The 25,626-nt window shown below is 47.7% G+C and overlaps 1 protein-coding gene across 3 annotated transcripts in view; it reads left to right on the top strand.

Moving 5' to 3' along the window:
* Positions 1 to 25,106, top strand: part of IRAK2 (interleukin 1 receptor associated kinase 2) — a 67,609-nt gene extending 42,503 nt beyond the window's left edge. For 2 of the 3 annotated variants that reach the window (XM_031935174.1, XM_031935173.1), the window contains 5 exons: positions 1,005 to 1,114; positions 3,884 to 4,079; positions 8,248 to 8,310; positions 15,592 to 15,792; positions 19,566 to 20,355. In XM_031935174.1, coding sequence (XP_031791034.1) covers positions 1,005 to 1,114; positions 3,884 to 4,079; positions 8,248 to 8,310; positions 15,592 to 15,792; positions 19,566 to 20,279 — 1,284 coding nt within the window. In that variant the 3' untranslated portion in view covers positions 20,280 to 20,355. Of the gene's footprint in view, positions 1 to 1,004; positions 1,115 to 3,883; positions 4,080 to 8,247; positions 8,311 to 15,591; positions 15,793 to 19,565; positions 20,356 to 23,381 lie in introns of those variants that run through there. The other variant, XM_031935175.1, reaches the window with a different exon arrangement.
* The last annotated feature ends 520 nt before the right edge of the window (positions 25,107 to 25,626 follow it).

Genomic DNA, 25,626 nt, shown 5'->3' with positions numbered 1-25,626 from the left:
AAATAACCGCTGAGTGAGCACCTACTGTGTGGCAGGTGCTATGCTAGGGGCATACCATATATTTCCTTGAATCCTTACAGCAACCCTAAAACATAGGGATTAACATTTCCATTTTATGCCCAAGGAAACTGAAGCTCAGAGACATTAAGTGTCTTTTTCCAAAATTATATAGCTAGTGCATGTCTGAACTGGGAGTTACCTCTAGATCTGTCTGATGTCAAAACCCATAGTATAGGATGAGGCACATGGCTCACGCCTGTAATCCCAGCACTTTGGGAGAGCGAGGTGGGTGGATCGCTTGAACCCAAGAGTTCGAGACCAGCGTGGCCAACATGGCCACATTTCCTGTATCCACGAAAAATACAAAAATTAGCTGGGAGTGGTGGCACGTGCCTGTGATCTCAGCTACTTGGGAGTCTGAGGCGGGAGAGTCACTTGAACCTGGGATTTTAAGGCTACAGTGAGCTATGATGCTGCACTCCAGTCTGGGTGACAGAGCAAGACCCTGTCTCAAAACAAGCAAACAAACAAACAAACAAACAAAAACAATGAAAAAACTCAGTATCATGCTGAGCCCTCTGGCAGAGGACATGAAGGGCAGGAGGAGGGTCAGGAGCTGGGGACCCTGCCATCAGGACTTTGTTTTTTTTTTTTTTTTTTTTGAGACAGAGTCTCGCTTTGTTGCCAGGCTGGAGTACAGTGGCACAATCTCGGCTCACTGCAAGCTCCGCCTCCCGGATTCACGTCCTTCTCCTGCCTCAGCCTCCCAAGTAGTTTGGACTACAGGCACCCACCACCATGCCCAGATAATTTTTTATATTTTTAGTAGAGACGGGGTTTTACTGTGTTAGCCAGGATGGTCTCGATCTCCTGACGTCGTGATCTGCCCGCCTCGGCCTCCCAAAGTGCTGGGATTACAGGCGTGAGCCACCACGCCCGGCCACCATCAAGACTTTAAAAAGGTACATTGTGACTGTTTGTCCTCCTATTTTTCTTTCTCTTAGGGTGGCTCTGACCCCCTCCTCTGGCCCCAGCGTGTCAGCATCTGCTCAGGGCTGCTCTGTGCCATCGAGTACCTGCATGGTCTGGAGATCATCCACAGCAACGTCAAGAGGTGAGAGGGGTGGGCTGGACCTTGCTGGGGCCTGGGCTGCAAGGGTAGAACTGGCACCTATTCCTGGCTCACCTCTCCGCTGCCACTCACCCCTGTCCTCTTTGTTTTTCTCTTCCCACCCCCTCTCCTCAGCCCTCCCCTGGATGTCTTTTTCTCTGTTATGCCCTCAAAAATCAGTTTTTCTGGGCTGTGCTCTGAGTCTGATTGCTTTCAGCATGAATTCCCTACCTGTCACATTTGTCTTTTGGAGCTGCTGTTTTCCCAAGAAGCCCTCCACACCTTGCTGCATCTCACTGTCCACTCAGCAGCTGGCCTGGACCCCATCCTTGAACTTTGGGCCATGTCTGCCAACCCCCTGGGATTTTGAGCTCCTCGTTCAGAGTCTTCTCTGAGACCTGTTCCTTCCTTGTGTACCTGTTGGTGTTAGCATCTTGTCTGGAAGGCTCCTGCAGCTTAGGCCTGCACCCCTGCATCTCAGTGCCATGCACATGAGAGGGAGAGGTCCCCATCTACGGACGGTTAGGATAGGGAGGGATTCCGAAGATACCAGAAAATCTGGCAGAACTGGCTTCAGAGACACAGAACTCATATTTCTCCAAAGTTCTCTTTCCATTTGACTTGTGGAAGTCCTTTCCTCTTTTCTCCCCCCCAATTTTTTTTTTTTGTGTGTTTTGAGACAGAGTTTCACTCTTGTCACCCAGTCTGGAGTGCAGTGTTCTGGAGTGCAGCTCACTACAACCTCCACCTCCCTGGTTCAAGTGATTCTCCTGCCTTAGCCTCCTGAGTAGCTGGGATTACAGGTGCTCGCCACCACATCCAGTTAATTTTTATATTTTTAGTAGATAGGCTTTCACTATATTGACCAGGCTGGTCTCAAACTCCTGACTTCAGGTGATCTACCCGCCTTGGTCTCCTCAAGTGCTGGGATTACAGGTGTGAGCCACTGCCCCTAGCCCTCTGCCCCAATTTTTATTTAATTGCAACAGTAATTGTAATAGCAGTCAAGGAAATGAAAGGGTGAGAGAGGCCACCACTTGACTCATCAGCTGGCCTCTAGGTTTTGTTTCTTTTTCCAGTTCCTGCCTACACAAATCCTTAGTCTGTAGGTTGCACCTGGGTACCAATTCACATCCTGTTTTTTTACCCCTTCATTTAAATATAGTAAACATTTCGCTACATTGTATACCATCATGATTTTTAGTGTCTTGTTAATCTTCCCTTGAAGGAATTTGCCCATAGTTTACTTAACCACTCCTTGCACACATGATAAAAACATTTTTTTTTTTGGCCGGGTGCAGTGGCTCGTGCCTGTAATCCCAGCACTTTGGGCGGCTGAGGCAGGCAGATCACAAGGTCAGGAGATCGAGACAATCCTGGCTAACATGGTGAAACGCTGTCTCTACTAAAAATATAAAAAAAAATTTTTTTTTTTTTTTTTGAGACAGAGTCTTGCTCTGTTGTCCAGGCTGGAGTGCAGTGGCGCAATTTCTGCTCACTGCAAGCTCCGCCTCCTAGGTTCACGTCGTTCTCCTGCCTTAGCCTCCTGTGTAGCTGGGATGGCAGACACCTGCCACCACTCCGGGCTAATTTTTTGTATTTTTAGTACAAATACCGCCTTGGCCTCCCAAAGTGCTAGGATTACAGGCATGAGCCACTGCGCCTGGCCAAAAAAAATTTTTTTTTTGAGACAGGGTCTTGCTCTTTTGCCCAGGCTGGAGTACAGTGGTGCAATCTCTGCTCACCGTAGCTTCCCATCTCAGCCTCCCAAGTAGCTGGGACTACAGGCATGCACCACTATGCCCAACTAAATTTCTTTGTTTTGGTAGAGATGAGGTCTTGCCATGCTGCCCACACTGGTCTCAAACTCCTGGGCTCAGGCGATCCTCCTGTCTCGGCCTCACGAAGTATTGGGATTACAGGCACGAGTCACTGCACCTGGCCTGCACTAAATATCGGTACACATGTGGCTTAGCTTTTCCCCATTTTGGAGTATGTTCTCAGTGTTTGCTCCTGTGGGTTAGAAGACTGAGTCAAATGATTTTTTTTTTGTTTTGTTTTTTGAGACAGTGTGTCACTGTGTTGCCCAGGCTGGAGTGCACCTCTGCCTCCCAGGTTCAAGCGATTCTCCTGCCTCAGCCTCCTGAGTAGCTGGGACTACAGGCGCCCACCACCACACCTGGCTAATTTTTGTATTTTTGGTAGAGATAGAGTTTCAGCATGTTGGCCAGGCTGGTCTTGAACTCCTGACCTCAGGTGATCTGCCCATCTCTGCCTCCCAAAGTGCTGGGATTACAGGTGTGAGCCACTGTGCCTGGCTAAGAGGGATTTTTTTTTTTTTTAACATGATCTGGGCAGGTTTAGTCACAAAGGATGCTGGCCACTTAGACCTGAGTCAGCCATACCAGAGCTAGGGGTTGGAACAGTTGTGGAAGAGACTGAGTCTGCACAGCCTATAGGCTTGGCACGCTGAGGCTGATCAGGGTTGGCATCTGTGGGAATTAGGGAGGCTGCACTTCTTTGCCCACATTCCTGGGGCAGCAAGACTAATTCTGAACTCCATCTCCATTTGCTGGAGGGGGTATGCTCCTGATGTCCTCTCTTCCCCAGTCAGGGCTGGCTCAGAAGCTCCATGCTGAGGGTCTTTAGAGACCTCAACTTGCAGGAGCTGATGTTGCTCTGCCACTATATTGTCTCCCCAAAGGGTCTTCATGGCAACCTATTGTTATCCAGCTCAAAATGAGAAGGTTCTCTCCCCTTTCGTTTCCACAGCTCTAATGTCTTGCTGGACCAAAATCTCACCCCCAAGCTTGCTCACCCAATGGCTCACCTGTGTCCTGTCAACAAAAGGTCAAAATACACCGTGATGAAGACTCACCTGTTCCAGGCGTCAGTTGCGTATCTGCCAGAGGATTTCATCCGGGTGGGGCAGCTGACGAAGCGAGTGGACATCTTCAGCTGTGGAATAGTAAGGGCGTCCTTCTCTGCTTAGACTGGGGCCCACCCTGATTTGTCCTTTCCACGGCTCCTTTGTAATCACAGGATACGGTAGAGGCACACACACGGGTTCCATCAAAGTTCAGCAGGGGCTGTCAAACCGTGGCCCACAGGCCACTGTGGCCTGTGGCCTATTTTGTGTGGTCTGTGAGCTAAGAGTAGTTCTACATTTATAAAGGATTATATTTTTAAACCAAAGAATATGTGATAGAGACTGAACATGCCCCACAAAAGCTCACATATTTACTGTGTGGCCTGTTACAGAAGAAATTTGCCAGCCCTTGAAGGAAAACCACTCATGAGTATCCAGGTTCTAGTAGGCTCCAGATATCCTCACCTGACTTCCCTAATTCCCGTCCAGCCTTCCACCTGTCCATCCAGCTGTCTATTTGTCCTTATTTGTTCATCGCTGTCCGACCATCCATCCACTTTGTAGCTGCTCATCCATTCAGTGACCGTTGACCCACCCAGCATCCCATCCTACCACCACCACCATCCTTGTCTGCCATTGTGTTGTGCCAGGCACTAGGAATATGAATGTAACGAAAACACAGGCCCTCCCCTCAGGAGCTCATGGTCTGCGTGTAGCAGTCTACAAAGTACATTTCTATAGAACTCCAATTCCTTCGGATCTCTAGGATTGATGGGTTAAAAGGGTTTATGCCTTGACAGGCTTAGAAATATTGCATTAAGCAAAGTCAAACAGATTTCTTTACCACAAAATTAATTCAAGCTGGTAGGATGGTAATGAGCCTTTAATCTAGGACTTGTGAATTCACCAGAGAGGGGTATGCAGTGTTTTCCAAGCTCGTTTGACTGTGGAACCTTGTTTTCTCAGAATATCTGTCCTCATCAGTGTTCCATGGAACCTAGTCTGGGAAATGCTGCTGAGAAGAGTGACAGTCAGGTTGGCTTCAGCCAAGTGCATACAGCTGCCCTGTGGGCCTCACCCTCTCTTCTTCTCTAGCCTTGAACTCTGTACTTCCTCTCTCTGACCACAGTCTCCTGTCTGTCTACCTCTGCCACTAGAACCGTGGCCCTGAGTCACCTCTGCCCTCAGCAAGAACCCGAGATTCTGTACTCCTGTGTCTCCCAGCAGGTTCCTCTGCCTCCCTCAGCCCCACTGCGAGTTGTTCAGTGAAGCTCAGCAGGGCTAGTCCAGGCTCCTGCTCCTTTAAGAACCAGGTGGATGGGCAGGGAGTGGTGACATACGCCTGAAATCTCAGTACTTTGGGAGGCCGAGGTGGGCAGATCACCTGAGGTCAGGAGTTCAAGACCAACCTGGCCAACATGGTGAAACCCCGGCTCTACTAAAAATACAAAAATTAGACGAGTGTAGTGGCATGTGCCTCTCATTGCAGCTACTTGGGAGGCTGAGTCAGGAGAATCGCTTGAACCTGGGAGGCAGAGGTTGCAGTGAGCCGAGATCATACTGTTGTACTCCAGCCTGGGCAAAAGAGCAAGACTCTATCTAAAAAAAAAAAAAAAAAGAAAAGAATCAGGGGAATGGAACCCCTAGGCCCAGCTCAGTTACTTTGAGCTGTGTGACCTACACCCAACACCTCTGTCTCTGGGCCTCAGTTATGCCTTCTGTAAGATGGGGCTAACGATGTACATGGAGACGAATGGGATAATATATATAAGCAGGTGAGCATGGTACCCTGCACCCTGCACCTACCAAGAATATTATGATGACTGTGGTTATTGTTATTCCCACCTTTACACCCTCCTTCTGATATCTGTTTACTCTTGACCCTCTAACTGGTGTGTTAGTGTCACAGGTTACTTCCTCATCCATCTATTCACCCTCCCACCCATCCACCCACGCCCCCACCCTCCCACCCACTCACCCATCCACCTACCCACCTGTCCACCCTCCCTCCTACCGACCCACCCACCCATTTATCCACCTACCCACACATGCACCCATCCATCCATTCATCTACCACCCATCCATCCATCCATCCATTCATTGAATGCCCCCTGTCTCCTGCCACCGTTTTGCTCAGCCCTGCCTCTGGTTGACTGATAGGATTCTGAACTTTGATTTCTCCTGTGGGCAGCACAGTGCATTGCTCAGTGTTTTTTGGTGAGTGCTCAGTGACCTCTATAAAGGACTTGGCTCAGAGCCTGCCCTGTGAAAGGGGCACAGGAAATCTTTGTTTATTCATTTCCCCTTGTTCCCTTCCTGGCAGGGACCTGTCAAGAGTCCCTTTTCAATTGGCTCCTGTCCCACTTGCAGCAGTGATGCCCTCTGCTGCCCTCTTCTGGTCACTGCCAGTCTGTTTTAATCCTGGGTGGTTTCAAACCTTTATCCTTTTTCCTCCAGGCTTGGAGGGATTCTTGGCTATAAATGTGACCCTATTCTGACTTGCTTCGAGAGATGCTGTGGGAGAGAGATTCCACACTAAGTGTGGGGTATTCACGCCTTTAATATTCACAACTGCTAGTCCCCATTTAACAGATGAGGACACGGAGGCTCAGGTTTTAGTTACTTGCCTAAAGATCACCTGAGCATGTAAGGAACAGAGTCAGAATTTGAACTCAGGCCTGACTGTAGAGCCCTTAACCATCATGGCATTGTCTCTACTGAGAAACCCTGTTCAAAGCAGGTTTCCTGTTTATGAAGACATATATCATGGTTTGCCAATTTTGTGGTGACTTACATGTATACAGGGCTGTGCTCCTTCTGCAAGTGGCTGCACTAATGAATAATGTTAGGAAAGGCCTATGAGTGAAACATGCTATGGATGCTGCAAGATTTGTCTGGAATAGATACCTGCCTGCATGCAGACTCCTTCCTTTCCTGAGATTCACACAGCAATGCCTGCTTGCCATAGCTGAAGGATTTTCTTTTCTTTCTCTTTTTTGAGACGGAGTCTTTCACTGTTGCCCAGGCTGGAGTGCAGTGGTGCGATCTCAGCTCGCTGCAAGCTCTGCCTCCCGGGTGCATGCCATTCTCCTGCCTCAGCCTCCCGAGTAGCTGGGACTACAGGCGCCCACCATCATGCCCGGCTAATTTTTTGTATTTTTAGTAGAGACAGGGTTTCACCATGTTAGCCAGGATGTCGATTTACTGACCTCGTGATCCACCTGCCTCAGCGTCCCAAAGTGCTGGGATTACAGGCGTGAGCCACCGCCTCCGGCCAGCTGAAGGATTTTTAAATGAAACAATCTTGGCCGGGCGCGGTGGCTCAAGCCTGTAATCCCAGCACTTTGGGAGGCCGAGACGGGCGGATCACGAGGTCAGGAGATCGAGACCCTCCTGGCTAACACGGTGAAACCCCGTCTCTACTAAAAATACAAAAAATTAGCCGGGCGAGGTGGTGGGCGCCTGTGGTCCCAGCCACTCGGGAGGCTGAGGCAGGAGAATGGCGTGAACCCAGGAGGCAGAGGTTGCGGTGAGCTGAGATCCGGCCACTGCACTCTAGCCTGGGCGACAGAGCAAGACTCCGTCTCAAAAAAAAAAAAAAACAATCTTGGGCCAGGCGCAGTAGCTCAAGCCTGTAATCTCAGCACTTTGGGAGGCTGAGACAGACAGATTACGAGGTCAGCAGATCGAGACCATCCTGGCTGACACGGTGAAACCCCGTCTCTACTAAAAAATACAAAAAACGAGCCGGGCCAGGTGGCGGGCGCCTGTAGTCCCAGCTACTCGGGATGCTGAGGCAGGAGAATGGCGTGAACCCGGGAGGCGGAGCTTGCAGTGAGCTGAGATCCGGTCACTGCACTCCAGCCCGGGAGACAGAGCGAGACTCCGTCTCAAAAAAAAAAAAAAAATGAAACAGTCTTTAAAAAATAGTGTGTATATACGTGTGTGTATCTATCTATATCTATCTATACCTATATATCTTATGGTAATACACATAAACACACATACACATGAATTTTTGAAAACCATCTTCTCTGCCTGGCTCTCAATTAATTACAACCTTCCACTGGCAGCTTGGTGGCATCTTTAATTGGGGGAGGAGGTGTTTAGTGATGTTCCCACGTCCCAGATTTTGGGCAGGTGTGTCTGCTGGCAATGGCAGAGCTGTGCCTGGAGCTCAGACTTTGCAACTGAGAAGATAGAATCTACTGCCTGGCTGTTTGTACAAGTGTCTGAACCATACTAACTTACGTTCTGTTCTCTCTAGGTGTTGGCCGAGGTCCTCACGGGCATCCCTGCAATGGATAACAACCGAAGCCCGGTTTACCTGGTAAGGGAACTTGTCACATCTGGCTGGGTGGTATATTTGGGACTCACAGCTCTGTAGAGAGGGCAGCGATCTCAACTCCAGCTAATTTTACACATGCTAATGAGTCCAGGTCCAAGCTTGCATTTGCATCTCCACAAAGCAGCTTTAACCTCCCATCCCCACCTACCAGCCAACCATTGCTTTTTCATGATAATAGCATGTGGGGCTTGGCACGGTGGCTCATGCCTGTGATCCCAGCCTTTGGGAGGCCGATGTGGGTGGATCACTTGAGATCAGGAGTTGAAGACCAGCCTGGCCAACATGATGAGATCCTGTCTCTATTTAAAAAAAAAAAAAAAAAAAAAAAAAAACTTGTAAAAAACCTCCAACATTATCCAGGCGTGGTGGCATGCACCTGTAATCCCAGCTACTTGAGAGGCTGAGGCAGGAGAATCACTTGAACCTGGGAGGCAGAGGTTGCAGTGAGCCGAGATTGTGCCACTGCACTCCAGCCTGGGTGATAGAGCAACATTCCATCTCAAAAAAAAAAAAAAAAAAAGAATTTGGAATGTTTACAGAAAGCACACTTCTTCTCTACATATCAGGCAATTCGTTAGGGATTTTCCTCAAATTGATAAAAGTTAATTTCTGCCCTTTTAAATAAGTTTCTTTAATAAAAACAATTTCCATTTTGTAGGCCAAAGATCTGATATACATAGTCATTTAAAAAATGTAACAACCTGACTAGGCGTGGTGGCTCACACCTCTAATCCCAGCACTTTGGAGGAGGCCAAGGCAGGCGGATCACTTGAGGCCAGGAGTTCAAGACCAGCCTGGGCAACATGGCAAAACCCCATCTCTACTAAAAGTACAAAAATTAGCTGAGCGTAGTGGCGCATACCTGTAACCCCAGCTACTTGGGAGGCTGAGGCAGGAGAATCGCTTGAACCCAGGAGATGGAGGTTGCAGTGAGCTGAGATTGTGCCACTGCACTCCAGCCTGGGTGACAGAGTGAGACCCTGTCTCAAAAGAGAGTAAAAATATAACAACCTAGCCTGACTTTGTGTTAAATACTTTCCATACATTATCTACCTAAATCATCTCAACTTTTCCATGATAGAGTCATTATGTTCATCTGCAGATGAGGAAAGCTGGCTCTGAGGTTGGCCTAGGATCTCGGTTGGAGTTACCAAGTGTCAGAGCTGGAATTCTGAGTCAGGTCTCCCTGCCCTGAGATCCTGAGTTCTTAACCACATCTGCCTCCTGCTTGTTTCTTGTGACAGTCCAACCATATGAATTCAGTATTATCATTCCCATTTATAGCTGAGAAAACTGAGGGCAAGCTGAAGTGACTTGTCTCACACCCCTCAGTGAGACCAGTGGTGGAACTGGGGTTTAATTGAACCCATGGCTTGTGCAGAGTTTCAAATCTCATGTAAGCTCTAGTCTTCCTCATCAGTTTGAGAGGGGGCACCTTTTCCTACTGGATAGTGAGGCCATTGGAACAGACAGATTTTTTTTTTTTTCTGGTGGCTGGGCTCCAGAAGCATCCCCTGGGCTCTGGGGTAGGGAGGCTGAAGGCCTCCCCACTACATGCAGAAAGTCATGACATGTTCCTTTGCTGAACTCTGTGAGTTCCACCCCTTTTGGCCAGTCAATCCCATATGCTGTAGAGAGGTCTGTCTGGGCAGCTCAGATGTGGTTTGGGGCTGTTTGGGGGCAGTTTCTCATCTCCTGACTATTTTCTTGAAATGCATTTCCCAGCAGTCCTCTGGGGCTCCCAGGACAAGTATCACAGTAGAAGCAGGCTTTTGAGGCACTGACATGAAATTGTCTAGAATTATTTTTTTGCTAATGATTTCTAAAAATGTGGAAAATAACCATTTTTTAAAATGTAGTTTCTTACTCTAGACTCTTGTATGGTCTCTTACCGTGTTCTGATGTGGTAGGTACAATCCTATGGTTAATCAAGATTTGAGTCAGGGAGGAAAGCTTGCTGACTTCCTGTGGCCCAGGGTAGGAGGAAGCAGGCCTCCCCCAGGCTTGGGAAAGTGTTCGTTGCCACAGTGTTTCCTGAGGGCATTTGGTGGTTTCCACCAAAATTGAAAATATGGATACCCTCTGACGCGGCAATTCCATTTGTGCCTAGAGAAACATGCACACATGTGAGGAGAGACAGATGAACAAGGATATTTGTAGTGGCATTTTTTTTTTTTTTTCCGAGACAGAGTCTTGCTCTGTTGCCCAGGCTGGAGTGCAGTGGCGTGATCTTGGCTCACTGCAACCTCCACCCCACCGGGTCAAGAGATTCTCTTGCCTCAGCCTCCTGAGTAGCTGGGACGACTGGTGCGTGTCACCATACCCGGCTAATTTTTGTATTGTTTTGGTAGAGATAGGGTTTTGCCATGTTGGCCAGGCTGGTCTCAAACTCCTGACATAACTCAGGTGATCTGCCCACCTTGGCCTCCCAAAGTGTTGGAATTACAGGAGTGAGCCACTGTGCCCGACCAGTTTTAATTAATTTGATTTAGAGATAGGGAGGGGTCTTGCCCTGTCACTCAGGCTGGAGTGCAGTGGCATGATTGTAGCTCACTGCAGCCTCGAATGCCTGGGCTCAAACGATCTTCCCATCTTGGCCTCCCAAAGTGTGAGGATGGCGCCCAGCCTGTATGAGTTTTGACAAACGTATACAGTCATGTAACCACCACCACAATCAAGATATGGAATATTTTTGTCACCCCAGAAAATTCCCGCCACTTCCAAGACCTGGCAACTATTCATCTAATTTCTGTCCGCATAGGTCTATCTTCTTTAGAGGGTCATATCAATGGGCCCATGGAGGATGCACCCATTTGTTTCTGTCCCCCTTCATGTAGCATGGTGCTTAGATTCAGCCATGTTGTTGATGTGTCAGTAATTCATTCCTTTTCATTGCTGAAGAGTATTCCATTGTATGGATAGATGACTGTTTATCCATTTACTAGTTGCTGGACATTTGGGTTATTTCCAGGTTTTGGCAATTCTGAATAAAGCCAACAGAAACATTCTTATTTTAAAAAATGAAAAAGAGGCTGGGTGTGGTGGCTCACGGCTGTAATCCCGGCACTTTGGGAGGCTGAGGTGGGTGGATCACTTGAGCTCAGGAGTTCAAGACCAGCCTGGGCAACATGGTGAAATCCCGTCTCTACTAAAAATACAAAATTAGTTGGGTGGGTGGCGAGTGCCTGTAGTCCCAGCTACTCAAGAGGCTGAAGCAGGAGAATCGCTTGAACATGGGAGGTGGAGTGCAGTGAGTCGAGACTGCACCACAGCACTCCAGCCTGGGCAATAGAGTAAGACTCTGTCTCAAAAAAATAAAAAAGTAAATTGAAAAAGACATGTATGTTCTGACAGGGACATATCTCCAAGTGAAAAAAGCAAATTCAGAATAGTATATAATATGATCACATTTTTGCTAAAAATAGATGGAAGAATAAATGAAAACATTGTATCACATATTTTCTTCTCTATAAATTGAGGATAATAGTAGTACTCTCCTGACAAGGTATGTTTGTTTGTTTGTTATCATTTTTGGAGATGGGGTCTTCCTTTGTCAAGAAGGCTGGAGAAGTGCAGTGGCATGATCATAGCTCGCTGCCACCTCGGACTCCTGGGCTCAAGGGATCCTCTCACCTTAGCCTCCCGAGTAGCTGGGATTATAGGCATGAGCCACTGTGCCCGGCATCTGACAGGGTTATTGAAGGTTAAATAATATGTGAGATGCCTAAAACAGTAACTAGAACATAATAAACAATATATTTTAACTATTATTATTATCATTATTATTTGAGATAGGATCTCTGCCACCTAGGCTAGAGTGTAGTGGTGTAATCATGGCTCACTGTAACCTTGAACCCATGGCCTCAAGTGATCCCCCGCTTTAGCCTCCCAAGTAATTGGGACTACAAGCACGTGCCACCACTCCTAGCTAATTTTTATTTTATTTATTTTCATTTTGAGACAGTCTCATTCTGTCACCCAGGCCGGAGTACAGTGGTGCAGTCTCGGCTCACTGCAGCCTCTGCCTCCTGCCTTCAATTGATTCTCCTGCAACAGTCTCCCGAGTAGCTGGGATTACAGGTGTGGACCAACATGCCCAGCTAATTTTTGTATTTTCAGTAGAGACAGGGTTTCACCATGTTGACCAGGCTGGTCTTGAACTCCTGACCTCAAGTGATCCATCTGCCTCGGTGGCCTCCCAAGTAACTGAGACCACAGGCATGTGCCCTCACGCCCAGCTGATTTTTAATTTTTTATTTGTAGAGATGGGGTCTTGTTATGTTGCCCATGCTGATATTGCTATTATTTTAATAGCTCTTAGGTTACTGTTATAATTATTATATAAGTAAATATATAACTAAAATAATTACAGCTATATAGCAGAAAGTAATATAATCCAAACTATTAGCAGGGGTTACCTTTGGAGAGTAGAAATGAAAGGAAAGGTAAACTTTTGCCTCCAAATTTTAACCACTTATGTTTAATTTTAATTTTGTTTTTGAAGTGGAGTCTCCCTCTGTGGCCCAGGCTGGAGTACAGTGGTGTGCTCTTGGCTTACTGCAACCTCTGTCTCCCAGGTTCCAGCAATTCTTCTGCCTCAGCTTCCCATGTAGCTGGAATCACAGGTGTGTGCCACCATGGCCCAGATAATTTTTGTATTTTTAATAGAGATGGGGTTTTGCCACGTTGCCCAGGCTGGTCTCGAACTCCTGAGCCCAAGTGATCCTCCTGCCTTGGCCTCCCAAAGTCTTGGGATTATAGGCGTGAGCCACCGTGTTGAGCCAAAAGTTGCTCTTTAAAGGTGGTTTGTTTGAAACTAGACTCCCAAAAATGTCCATATATTACTTTGGTTATGTTTCTTTATTTTTTTTTTTCATTTTTATATGGAGATGGCATGTCACTTTGTTGCCCAGGCTGGTTTTGAACTCCTGGGCTCCAGCGTTCACCTGCCTTAGCCTCCCAAAAGTGCTGAGATTATAGGCGTGAACCACCATGCCTGGGCACGGTTATGTTTTTTAAGACTCTTACTCTCTCGAAACCTCTCCTGCAATGCCCTTTTTCATTTTGGATGTCATTGCATTTTTGCATAGAATAGGTCATTTGCCCTATATAGACAGACTGTCTCACATTCTGGGTTTTGCTGATTACATCATGTGGTCTCCTTCCCTTGTTTCTCTATTCCTCATATTTCCTGTATTTCGCACTTAGCACTTGTGACTTGTTTAGTCATGGTCATTGCCTTCGTCAAGAAGACTTTCTGGAGGCGCTGTGAGCCTCCCAGTTCTTCACTACACGGGGCGCGTAGCCTGTTGTCCTACTTTTAGTGCTAAGACCAGTAAGTGTGTTCAGGTTTTAGTGCTAAGATTGATCAGTGGTTTCAGGTGGAGCTGCAGACTCCCCCATGGTGAAGTTCCCTCGATATCCTTTCATCACGTGTTCTCAGTCCCCCAACCACTGTTTAAACACCAGGTGTCTTCTGTACTTTGATTATCATCATAGTCTTTGCATCAAGATACATAGCAATGATGGCAGGTTTCCAGTTGGGGCAAATTGTGAGACCCTGCCTCTAGAAAAAAAGAAAATAATACACTTCTGCTATTCTTGATTATCAGCTTTAAACACTAGCACACTTTTAAAAAAATAAACATTTAGGCCGGGTGCAGTGGCTCACACCTATAATCTGAGCACTTTGAGATGCCAAGGCAGGAGGACTGCTTGAGCCCAGGAGTTCAAGATCAGCCTGGGCAACGTAATGAGACCCCATCTCTACCAAAAATTAAAAAATTAGCCAAGTACAATGGCATGCGCCTATCTACTTGGGAGACTGAGGTTGGAGGATTGATTGAACTGAGGAGGTTGAGACTGTAGTGAGCTATGAACATATCACTGTGCCAGGCCTATTTCTATTTTTATTTATTTATTATTTATTTATTTTTTTTGAGACGGAGTCTACTCTGTCGCCCAGGCTGGAGTGCAGTGGTGTGATCTCAGCTCACTGCAGCCTCTCCCTCCCCAGTTCAAGCAATTCTCCTGCCTCAGCCTCCCCAGTACCTGGGACTACAGGCGTGTGCCCCCATGCCTGGCTAATTTTTTTGTATTTTTAGTAGAGACGAGGTTTCACCATGTCAACCAGGCTGGTCCCGAACTCCTGACCTTGAGTGATCTGCCCTCCTGGGCCTCCCAAAGCACTGGGATTACAGGCCTGAGGCACCATGCCTGGCCTACAATACATGTTTTTACAATATTTAGTATACTATATTTGTAACATTTATATATGCTAATCATATAGACCATATTACTCATGAAATATATAACATATAATTTATATAAATCTTACATATTTGTATAAAATTATTATTTATATAGCATATGTTCTATTGTATGCATAGTTCAGACTCCTGTATTTTATATGACACAAAATATAAAATATATGTAAATACAAAATGTATAAAAAGTATAGACATATTTTCTTTATAGTGGCTCTCCTGTTATGTATACATAGGTTAGAATCCTACATTTGAAATTTTTTTTTTTTTTTTTTTGAGACGGAGTCTCGCTCTGTCGCCTGGGCTGGAGTGCAGTGGCATGATCTTGGCTCACTGCAAGCTCCGCCTCCCGGGTTCACGCCATTCTCCTGCCTCAGCCTCCAGAGTAGCTGGGACTACAGGCGCCCGCCACCACCCCCGGCTAGTTTTTTGTATTTTTAGTAGAGATGGGGTTTCACCGTGTTAGCCAGGATGGTCTTGATCTCCTGACCTCGTGATCCACCCACCTCAGCCTCCCAAAGTGCTGGGATTACAAGCGTGAGCCACCGCGCCCGGCCAAGCCCAGCTAATTTTTATATTTTTAGTTGAGACGGGGTTATGCCATGTTGGCCAGGCTGGTCTTGAACTCCTGACCTCAAGTGATCCACCGGCCTCTGCCTCCCAAAGTTCTAGGATTACAGGCGTGAGCCACCGCGCCCGGCCCTGGTATAGGTATTTTTGTTATTCCCATTTTCCTGATGAACCAACCGAGGCCTAGAAAAATTAAGGCCCCGCGTTTGTGGCATGAGTTCACTACGGAGTGTCTTGTGCATGTAGGAAATCGAGTCCTTCTCCATTTCTTGGGTGTTTTACTTCTTTCTGGAATCCTTGCATTTATTCTTACGATGTCCTGTTGGTTTTGAGCATTTTTTGCAGCTCTGGAGGTGACTGGGGCGCGTGCGTTGGCTGTCGCAGCCCTGCAGCTCACACAAGGGCGTTTCTACCCTTCTTCCCACAGAAGGATTTACTCCTCAGTGAAATTCCAAGCAGCACCGCCTCGCTCTGCTCCAGGAAGACGGGCGTGGAGAACGTGATGGCAAAGGAGATCTGCCAGAAGTACCTGGAGAAGGGTGCAGGGAGGCTTCCGGAGGACTGCGCCAAGGCCCTGGCCACGGCCGCCTGCCTGTGCCTGCGGAAGCGTAACATCAGTCTGCAGGAGGTGAGTCTCGCCCGCAGCAACCTCGCTGCCTGGGCGTGTGGGTCCACCTCATCGGGGACCGCCCCTTCACAGAGGCCTGGTGCACAAACCAGGGTTATGGCAAGCTGCAGAGCCTCCTGGAGCTTGCATCAGCCAAGGGGCTGTGTAGGTAGGGATGGATAGTACAAAGTCTGAGCAGGACAGGGGTATTGCAGGGCCTCAGGGTGCAGGACCAAATCCGGGGATGTTAACGAAGTTGATGCACTCTCTGCGAATCCGCTTTACTCCCCCTTCTCTATAGACCCCTTCTCCTTTCTTCCGTGCTCCCTGGAGGGAATGGATCTGCCCGCAGGTTTTAACGCAGACAATAAGCCTCCACCCTGAGGCCCACCGCAGAGGGTGAACCTGATTGGCTGAACTTGGGTCAGGTGTCTACCGCTTGGCCAATTAGGCATGGCGGGGCAGTCCAGCATGCAAACCTGGCTGCCCAGGGCTCCATCCCTGTATGGTGTCAGGACCAGGTCCCAAAGAAAGGGAGCGTGCTCAGCCCATGCACTAGGCGGATGTCCTAGAAGGCAGCCACTACACGGGGTAAGACATTTTTCTGGACATGAGAAGTAGCCGTGGCTTCTATGGTAAAAAGTAATCGAGAGCTACTGCTTGTACTGCTTGGTCTTTTTTTTTTTTTTTCTTTTTTTTTGAGACAGAGTCTCCCTTTGTCGCCCAGGCTGGAATGCAGTGGCGCTATCTCCAACCTCTGCCTCCCGGGTTCAAGTGATTCTCTTGCCTCAGCCTCCCGAGTATCTTGAATTACAGGCATGAGCCACCGCGTCTGGCCATTGCTTGCTTGGTCTTTCTAAGGACAAAATCTCCACTGCCCACGAGGAACCTTAGAAATCATCTAGCAGAGTGATTTTCAAGTGGTATTGGCACAAGAGGGGCTCCTTGAGAATATCTCAGGAATTGCTTTTGGCAGCAAGAGGGGTTGGGGGAGGTGCAGGCCCCCAAATGTGACTTGGGCCAGACACCCACTTTGACTTCTCTCAGTTACTATATTGGGTTCTCTGGAAAGGGTTTGGTAGCTGAAAAAAATCTTCAAAAACCACTGCTGTAGCCCAAGCCTCCCATTTTACAGAAGGGCAAGTGAAGGGCCAGAGAAGAGAAGATGAGGCCAGAGAATTTGTTTCTGTCAGAGCTCTCTGGACTCCCAGTTCAGCCCTATGTCCATCGTCTTGCACTGTCATGTGGCAGGAGCTGGAGGCTTCAGTCTTTGTTCTCAGCCTTTGCTAGCACAGATGTCCCCCAAGTGTCCATGTGCCACGATGTTCAGTCATTCATTCTGTAGTTGTACACTAGGGCCAGGGGACACATCTGTTTGGGAACAAGGCAGACCCAGGTTCACTGTCCTGGAACTCATGGACATTGTATAGTAATTGTCTGTGTGGTGAGCGCCAGGACAGTGTATGACGAGGACCCCACCCTGTTGACCTTCCTGAGGAAGGGGTGTTTAAGCACATGAAGAGCAGTCCATGCAGAAGGAACACCCTGCAAGTGGCTTGAGCCGAGAGAGACCTCAGCACGTTCAAGGGCTTGGAAGAAAGTCCGAAGGGCTAGAACACAACACATGGGGCACAATGGTTGTGCTGGGTGTGTCGAGGAAGGAGTTGTCCAATGATAGAGGGCTTTGTAGGCACAGTAAGGATTTTTGCAGAGCCGCTAAGGTTTTTTTTTGTTGTTTTTTGACAGAATCTCACTCTTTCGCCCAGGCTGGAGTGCAGTGGTGCAATCTCGGCTCACTGCAACCTCCACTTCCCAGGTTCAAGCAATTCTCCTGCCTCAGCCTCCTGAGTAGCTGAGATTGCAGGTGTGTGCCACCACACCCAGCTAATTTTTGTATTTTTAGTAGAGACGGGGTTTCACTATGTTGGCCAAGCTGGTCTTGAACTCCTGACCTCAGGTGATCCACCTGCCTCGGCCTCCCAAAGTGCTGGGATTACGGATATGAGCCACTGTGCCCAGCCTCACTAGGGTTTTAAGCAGAGGTAGGACATAATCAGATTTATATTCTAAAAAGTTCTGTTCTGTCTCCTTCAACCAATTATTATTTCAGTAAGACTTTCATCCTTTTATTTATTCCATTATTTTGTTCAATGTGTCACTTAATGTGCAGGTGAAACTGCTATAACAAGGAGACTGCAAAACGCAGTGGTGTAAATGAGATAGACGTTTATTCTCTTTGGTGTAACAGTTTGAATTTACACAGTCCAGTGCTAATGTGGCAGTGCCACGGTATTGGGGACCCAGGCTCCTTCTATATTTTTTGTTTGCTATCCTTACCATGTGGCTTCCATTTCAGGGTTTAAGATGGCTGCTGTTGCTCAGGCCATCACACCTGCATTCCAGCCACTGAAAGAGGGTTAAAAGGAAAAGGTGGACACACTCCCTTTCTTTTAAAGATATAACCTGGAAATATATCACTTTTTGTCACATAACGGAGAGCAGAACCTAGTCACATGGCCACACCTAGCTACAAGGAAATGCGGTCTTTAGATTGGCAAATATTTATTGGGCATCTACTGTGAAGATTTATCTCAAGAAGTAACATGTGTCCTGGGCCTTGAAGGATGAGATGTTTGCCATGTAAAATAAAGGGGATAGGGTGCTTTAGGTGTAAGGAGAGGTAGGAGATGGCCTTTGCAGTACATCACAACCAAGCTAGGAAGATGAGAGAACAGCTGGGTCAGGGACTCGAAGATAAGCAGGCCTGGGTTTGGTGGTCACCTTTGTCATTTACTGGATTGGCTGGGTGGCTTTAGGCAGGGAACTTAACTTTTCTGATCTTTTAATTTTTTATCTATAAAAACTCATGTATTGTGTATGAAATGGATACAATAATATACTGAATTTTTTGCAAGGCACTGAGGAGATGAGATTTGTTGTTGTTATGATGGGTATAAGGGTATGTATGTGTGTGTATCTGTGTGTGTGCTCTGTGTGTGTGTGCGAAGAAGAAACATTCCTTCCTTGCTTCCTTCCAATTTTCCTAACCTCCCTAACCAGAAAAACCTTCCAGGGCAACATCTATATTATTTGTGCTTTTTTTATTGAAAGTATTAGGAACTTAACCTCTTACACACACACACACACACACACACACACGTGCACACACAGACATAGGGAGAGGGGAAGAATATGAATGAGTGAATTAGTGAATGAATGAACTTAGTGTCTCATTTAACCAGACAGCAGAGAGGACAGGCATTGCTCTGGTTTCAGGGAAGTTAGACCCAGGATCTCAAACACCAAAGGTACAGCCATTGTGTCTCTGTGTCTGTGGCTCTCTCTCCGTTGCTTGCCTCTGCTTTACTCTGTGTTGAGCTTTCATTTTCCCCTACTGTAAATGGGTTTTCTGGGTGTGGTGGGGCGTCTGGTTCTACCACGAGAAAGGAAAGGCTGGAGGTCTTTCCCCAATAAGCTCTAGGTGGAAAAGTTTCAGGAAAGGATTCTGGTTGTCCGCCTTGGATCACATGCCCAAATCTAGACTAATCCCTATGGCCAGAGGAGTGCGGTACTATGATCGGCCCATGCTGGGTCATGCTGTTTCATCTATGGCAGGGCGGTTGGCGGGCAAGTGCAGGTCTTTTCAAAGGAAGGGTGCGGTTTTTTCAGACAAAGCAACCAGCATTAGGTTCTTCAGTCTGCTCCCCGCCCCCTCTCTGCTGGGAGGCCAGATGTTAGCGTTTTTATCTCTGAGAGAATTCCTGATGAGCTCCTTTCTCCCTCTTCTCCCAAAGGTGCGTGGCTCTGTGGCTGTTGTGGAAGAGCGGCTCCGAGGTTGGGAGACGTTGCTCCCTTGGAGTGGGCTTTCTGAGGGTGCAGGCTCTTCTTCCAACACCCCAGAGGAAACAGACGACGTTGACAATTCCAACCTTGATGCCTCCTCCTCCGCGAGTGTGGCACCCTGGGCGGGGCCTGCCACCTCACTTCTCCCCACAGAGAATGGCGAAGGAAGGCTGCGGGTCATCATGGGAAGGGAGGCCGACTCCTCCTCTGAGGCCTGCGTTGGCCCGGAGCCTCCCAAGGATGGTAAGCCGGCTGGAGGTCAGAGTGCATATAGATGCTCATGTGTGTGTCCCCAACTTCAGCCCATCATTTTTTCTTTCCGTTGCCCTCATTCACTCCTTCATTTGGTTATTCAGCCATTCACCAACCAGCCAGTTTTTCACAGAGAAACCTGGGAGGCATCCTTGACACCTCCCTCTCCCTGCCCTGGACTGTGTCCAGTTAATCACCCAGTCCTGTCCATTTGCCTCCTAAATCTCTCTCACCTTCATTTACTTCTCTGCATTCTCCCTTTGTCTGAGCTCCTGTCCTCAGGGGACTGCATAGCTTCCCCAGTCCTCCTCCATCCACCCTGGCCCCTCCCTCACCAGGTCCTTCTCCAGGAGCCAGCCAGAGTAGCTTTTAAAAACACAATGCGGGCCAGGCGAGGTGGTTCACGCCTGTAATCCCAGCACTTTTGGAAGCTGAGGTGGGTGGATCACCTGAGGTCAGGAGATCAAGACCAGCCTGGCCAACATGGCGAAACCCTGTCTCTACTAAAAATACAAAAAAATTAGCTGGGCGTGGTGGCACGTGCCTGTCATCCCAGCTACTTGGGAGGCTGAGGCAAGAGAATTGCTTGAACCCGGGAGGCAGAGGTTGCAGTGAGTCCAGATTGTGCCACTGCACTCCAGCCTGGGCAACAGAATGAGACTCCGTCTCAAAAAAAGAAAAAACAAAACAAAAAACACAATGCATGTCATCCCTCATTTAAAGTCCTCAAGGCCCCATGTGGTCTCTTCCTGTCTGCCTCTCCTCTTAACACAAACACCATCCTCACCAGTCACTTCTAAAGATATCTTCCAGGCTGGGCGCGGTGGCTCACGCCTGTAGTCCTAGCACTTCGGGAGGCTGGGGTGGGCGGATCACCTGAGGTCAGGAGTTCAAGACCAGCTTGGCCAACTTGGTGAAACCCTGTCTCTACTAAAAATACAAAAATTAGCTAGGCATGGTGGTGTGTGCCTGTAGTCCCAGCTACTTGGGAGGCTGAGGCACGAGAATCACTTGAACCCGGGAGGTGGAGGTTGCGGTGAGCTGAGATCATGCCATTGCACTCTAGCCCTGAGTGACAGAGTGAGACTCCATCTCAAAAAAAAAAAAAAAAAAAAAAGAAGATACCTTCTGGCTGGGCGCGGTGGCTCACACCTGTAATCCCAGCAATTTGGAAGGCTGAGGCAGGCAGATCACGGGGTCAGGATTTCGAGACCAATCTGGCCAATATGGTGAAACCCCATCTCTCTACTAAAAATACAAAAATTCGCTAGGCATGGTGGCAGGCACCTGTAGTCTTAGCTACTTGGGAGGCTAAGGCAGGAGAATTGCTTCAACCCGGGAGGCGGAGGTTGCAGTGAACCGAGATCGCACCACTGCACTCCAGCCTGGGTGACAGTGGAAGACTCTGTCTCAGGGAAAAAAAAAAAAAGATACCTTCCATTCCTGCCACTCAGGTCCAAGGATACCAAGTTTCTTTCTGAAATAAAAAATTGCCGGGCGCGGTGGCTCACGCCTGTAATCCCAGCACTTTGGGAGGCCGAGGCGGGTGGATCACGAGGTCAGGAGATCAACACCATCCTGGCGAACACAGTGAAACCCCGTCTCTACTAAAAATACAAAAAAATTAGCCGGGCGTGGTGGCGGGCGCCTGTAGTCCCAGCTTCTAGGGAGGCTGAGGCAGGAGAATGGCGTGAACCCGGGAGGCGGCAGAGCTTGCAGTAAGCTGAGATTGTGCCACTGCACTCCAGCCTGGGCGACAGAGCGAGACTCCGTCTCAAAAAAAAAAGGAAATAAAAAATTAGGAAGGCCCCCCGTTTTTTTTTTTTTTTTTTTTTTTTTTGAGATGGAGTTTCACTCCAGCCAAATGGCATGATCTCGGCTCACTGCAACCTCTCCACCTCCTGCATTCAAGCGATTCTCCTGCCTCAGCCTCCTGAGTAGCTGGGATTACAGGCATGTGCCACCACGCCCGGCTAATTTTGTATTTTTAGTAGAGACAGGATTTCTCCATATTGGTCAGGCTGGTCTCGAACTCCCGACCTCAGTTGATCCGCCCACCTCGGCCTCCCAAAGTGCTGGGATTATAGGTGTGAGCCACCGCGCCAGGCCAGGAATGCCCTTTCAATGCAGTGTCCCTGTCCCTTAGTAAACATGGTTCAATGAACGTCCCAAGCTCTGACCACTCCTGTTTCTCCTTTTACTCCTCCTGCCATGGGGAGGGAGAGGAAGAAGAAAGACAGGATGTGAGCATTTTTTCTCACTCCACCCTCCCACCCCTCAGCACCATAAAGAGGAGCAGGGAAACCCTCTCCTTTCTGGAAGGTCAGGGTAGGTTGCCGGGCTTCCTGCAAAGGCAGAGGAGATGAAAATGCTCATTACAGCCGGGTGCAGTGGCTCATGCCTGTAATCCTAGTAATTTGGGAGGACGAGGTGGGCAGATTGCTTGAGCCCAGGAATTTAAAGATCAGCCTGGGCAACATAGTGGAAACCTACCTCTACAAAAGATGCAAAAATTAGCCAGGTGTGGCCAGCCAGGCATGGTGACTCACACCTGTAATCCCAGCATTTTGCGAGGCTGAGGCGGGTAGATCACCTGAGGTCAGGAGTTTGAGACTAGCCTGGCCAATGTCGTGAAACCCTGTCTCTACTAAAAATACAGAAAAAAAAAAAAAAAAAAAAAAATGGCCAGGCCTAGTGGCTCACACCTGTAATTCCAACACTTTGGGAGACTGAGGCGGGTGGATCACGAGGTCAGGAGATCAAGACCATCCTGGCTGAGACACTGAAACCCCATCTCTACTAAAAATACAAAAAATTAGCTGGGTGTGGTGGTGGGCACCTGTAATCCCAGGTACTCAGGAAGCTAAGTCAGGAGAATTGCTTGAACCCAGGAGGCAGAGGTTGCAGTGAGCCGAGATCGAGCAACGGCACTCCAGCCTGGGCAACAGAGTGAGACTCCATCTCAATAAATAATAAATAAATAGGTCATTTGCCGTGGCTCACAGGCCGGGCATGGTGGCTCATGCCTGTCTGTAATCCTAGCACTTTGGGAGGCCAAGGCGGGTAGATTGCCTGAGCTCAGGAGTTCAAGACCACTCTGGCAACACGGTGAAACCCCTTCTCTACTAAAATACAAGAAAATTAACTGTGTATGTCGCCCAGCCTGGACGACAGAGTGAGACTCCATCTAAAAAAAAAAAAAAGTAGCCAGGTGTGGTTGTGTACACTTGTAGTCCCTGCCTCTCAGGAGGCTGAGGTGAGAGGATCACCTGAACCTGTGAGGTCAAGGTTGCCTTGAGCTGAAATGGTGCCATTGCACCCCAGCCTGGGCAACAGAGTGAGACCCTGTCTCAATAAAAAAAAAAAAAAAGAAAGAAAGAAAAAAGAGAAAAAAGAAAAGAAATGCTCATTACACTCAGGACCTGATTCAGAAATCTGAGTTAAGTGAATCTAAGAATTATAATTATGGTAATTTTCATTCAAGTTGCTCTTATTTGCTTTCTGTTGAACATCAGCTACAGAGACTTCATGGCAAATTGAGATCAATGAGGCCAAAAGGAAACTGATGGAGAATATTCTGCTCTACAAAGAGGAGAAACTGGACAGCATTGAGCTCTTTGGCCCCTGATGACTGGAACGCAGCTGAGGACCCTTGTCCTCAGTTGGAACGATGAGCATCAGATCAAGAAAAAGGTCTGAGGCAGAATCCAAGATCTACCAGGAAACACGCAACAAAACATCGGCTCTCATGGGTGGGAGGGAAACTTCATTTCACCGGAATGAGTTGGGAGAGAAGGGCCCTCAGCTTTCAGAGACACAAAAATCCATGAAATCTCTTCTTTTCTGGGCTTTGTTAGTCAGAGCAGGGGATCAGAGGAGACTGAGGCAGAAACCCTGTACATGGGCCCAGGATGTGGTTGATTTTGTGGTTCCGGGGAGTGTGTCATGATAACCACCCCAGCAGATTCCATTACCTCAGCAGCTCTTGTCCCCCCACCACTGGCAGTTCTGCAATGCCATAGCATTTTCCAGAGCTAAGATCTCTGGATCGTATTTGCTGACAGCCTGCAAGCTTGCATGCTCTGAAAGACTTTTTTAGTTTTTATTTTTATTTTTTTGTAAAGATGGGGTCTCGCTACGTTGTCCAGGCTGGTCTTAAAGTCCTGGGCTCAAGCAATCCTTCCACCTCAGACTCCCAAAGTGCTGGAATTACAGTTGGGAGCCACCGCGCCTGGCCTGAAAGACTCTCAACTTGTGTCTCAGTGGAGTTCTTGACTCACCTCTCTGGGTCTCAGGCTCTACAAATGTCAGACACCTGGCGAAGAGGTCTGCAGGCTTTCCACTGCCTGTATTAGAAGTCTTGCAACTCACATATTTATTCATTCGCTGTCTGGCACCTTTATCTTCCCATCCCACTAATGTTAGTGTTTTTTAATGGAGCTTTTATTTTGAGAATATGAGAATTTGTAAAAAAAAAAAAACAAAAAACAAAAAACAAAACCCCACATATTCTCAAAATAAAAGCTCCATTAAAAAATACTGTCACCTGGGTCACTCTGTCACCCAGGCTGGAGTGCAGTGGCATGATCTCAGCTCACTGCAACCTCTGCCTCTCAGGTTCAAGCAATTCTCCTGCCTCAGCCTCCCGAGTAGATGGGACTATAGGCACTTGCCACTACGCCTGGCTAATTTTTGTATTTTTAGTAGAGACAGGGTTTCACCATATTGGCCATATTGGCTGGTCTCGAACTACTGACCTCGTGATCCGCCTGCCTTGGCCTATCAAAGTGTTGGGATTACAGGTTTGAGCCACCATGCCCGGCTGAGAATATGTGTTACTTATGGCTGGATGATGAAGAATCAGGAGAATGCATTTCATGTCTGATTCTGCTGCTAATTAAGTCAATCATTTAATTTTTGGGACCTCAGTTTCTCTGTAAGTAAGATAACACCTGCTTGTTCTTCATCACTGGGCTGTTGGGAGGAACAGATGAGACAGTGGCTATAGAAGCACTTGGAAAATGCACTTGTCCTGTTTTATAAAATAAATAAAAAAGGTATTAAATTTATATTTCTGCCATGTGCCTAATGATTATTCAGTGAGTATATATCTGAAAAGGCATGTTGCAAATATTTTTGTGAAACAGATGCTATTTTAAATTCACTGGGAGAAATGTCCTATTTAAAGTAATTCTATAGTAATTTCTTTTTATATAATAAAAATACGTTTGTAAAATCAACAACTTGTAATTAGTTTTGTGTCTGGAAGAATTTGTTTAGAGAAGGCACTCTGCATCCTTGAGAATGGGGTAGCCAAGAGCTAGGATCCTGGCTCTTACTGTTGACTGTTAATAGCTGCATGACCTTGGGCCCAGTTAGGGAGTTACTCTGAGGCTCTTGTTTCCTCATCTGTACAATGGGAAAAAGACAAAGTACCCATCGCGTAGGGTTGTTGTCAGGTGGGTCCTGCCTGGTGAAAGCATTTAGCAGCTCCCCAGTAAGGACAGCTTTGGCTGGATGTGTGATGTAGCTGAGCTGGATCCCAGTCCAGGTGGACAGTGATCTATACAGACAGCCTGTCTTCAGCTCTGGTATCTGTGAGGATTCAAGGTGAACGTGCATTTTGTGCCCCAAATGGGACCTGGCCTGTTGCGAACACCTTACAATTATAAGCAGGGTGTTTCCAGGGCTGTTTGAGCAATAGAGGGCTGACACCAATAGGTTCTTGGTTATCCAGACATACTTGTATTTCTAGACTAG

This window comes from Piliocolobus tephrosceles, chromosome 2 (genome assembly GCF_002776525.5).
Source record: "Piliocolobus tephrosceles isolate RC106 chromosome 2, ASM277652v3, whole genome shotgun sequence".
NCBI classification, from domain to species: Eukaryota; Metazoa; Chordata; class Mammalia; order Primates; family Cercopithecidae; genus Piliocolobus; species Piliocolobus tephrosceles.
Note: the sequence above shows the minus strand (reverse complement) of the source record. Positions and strands in the feature narration are given on the sequence as shown.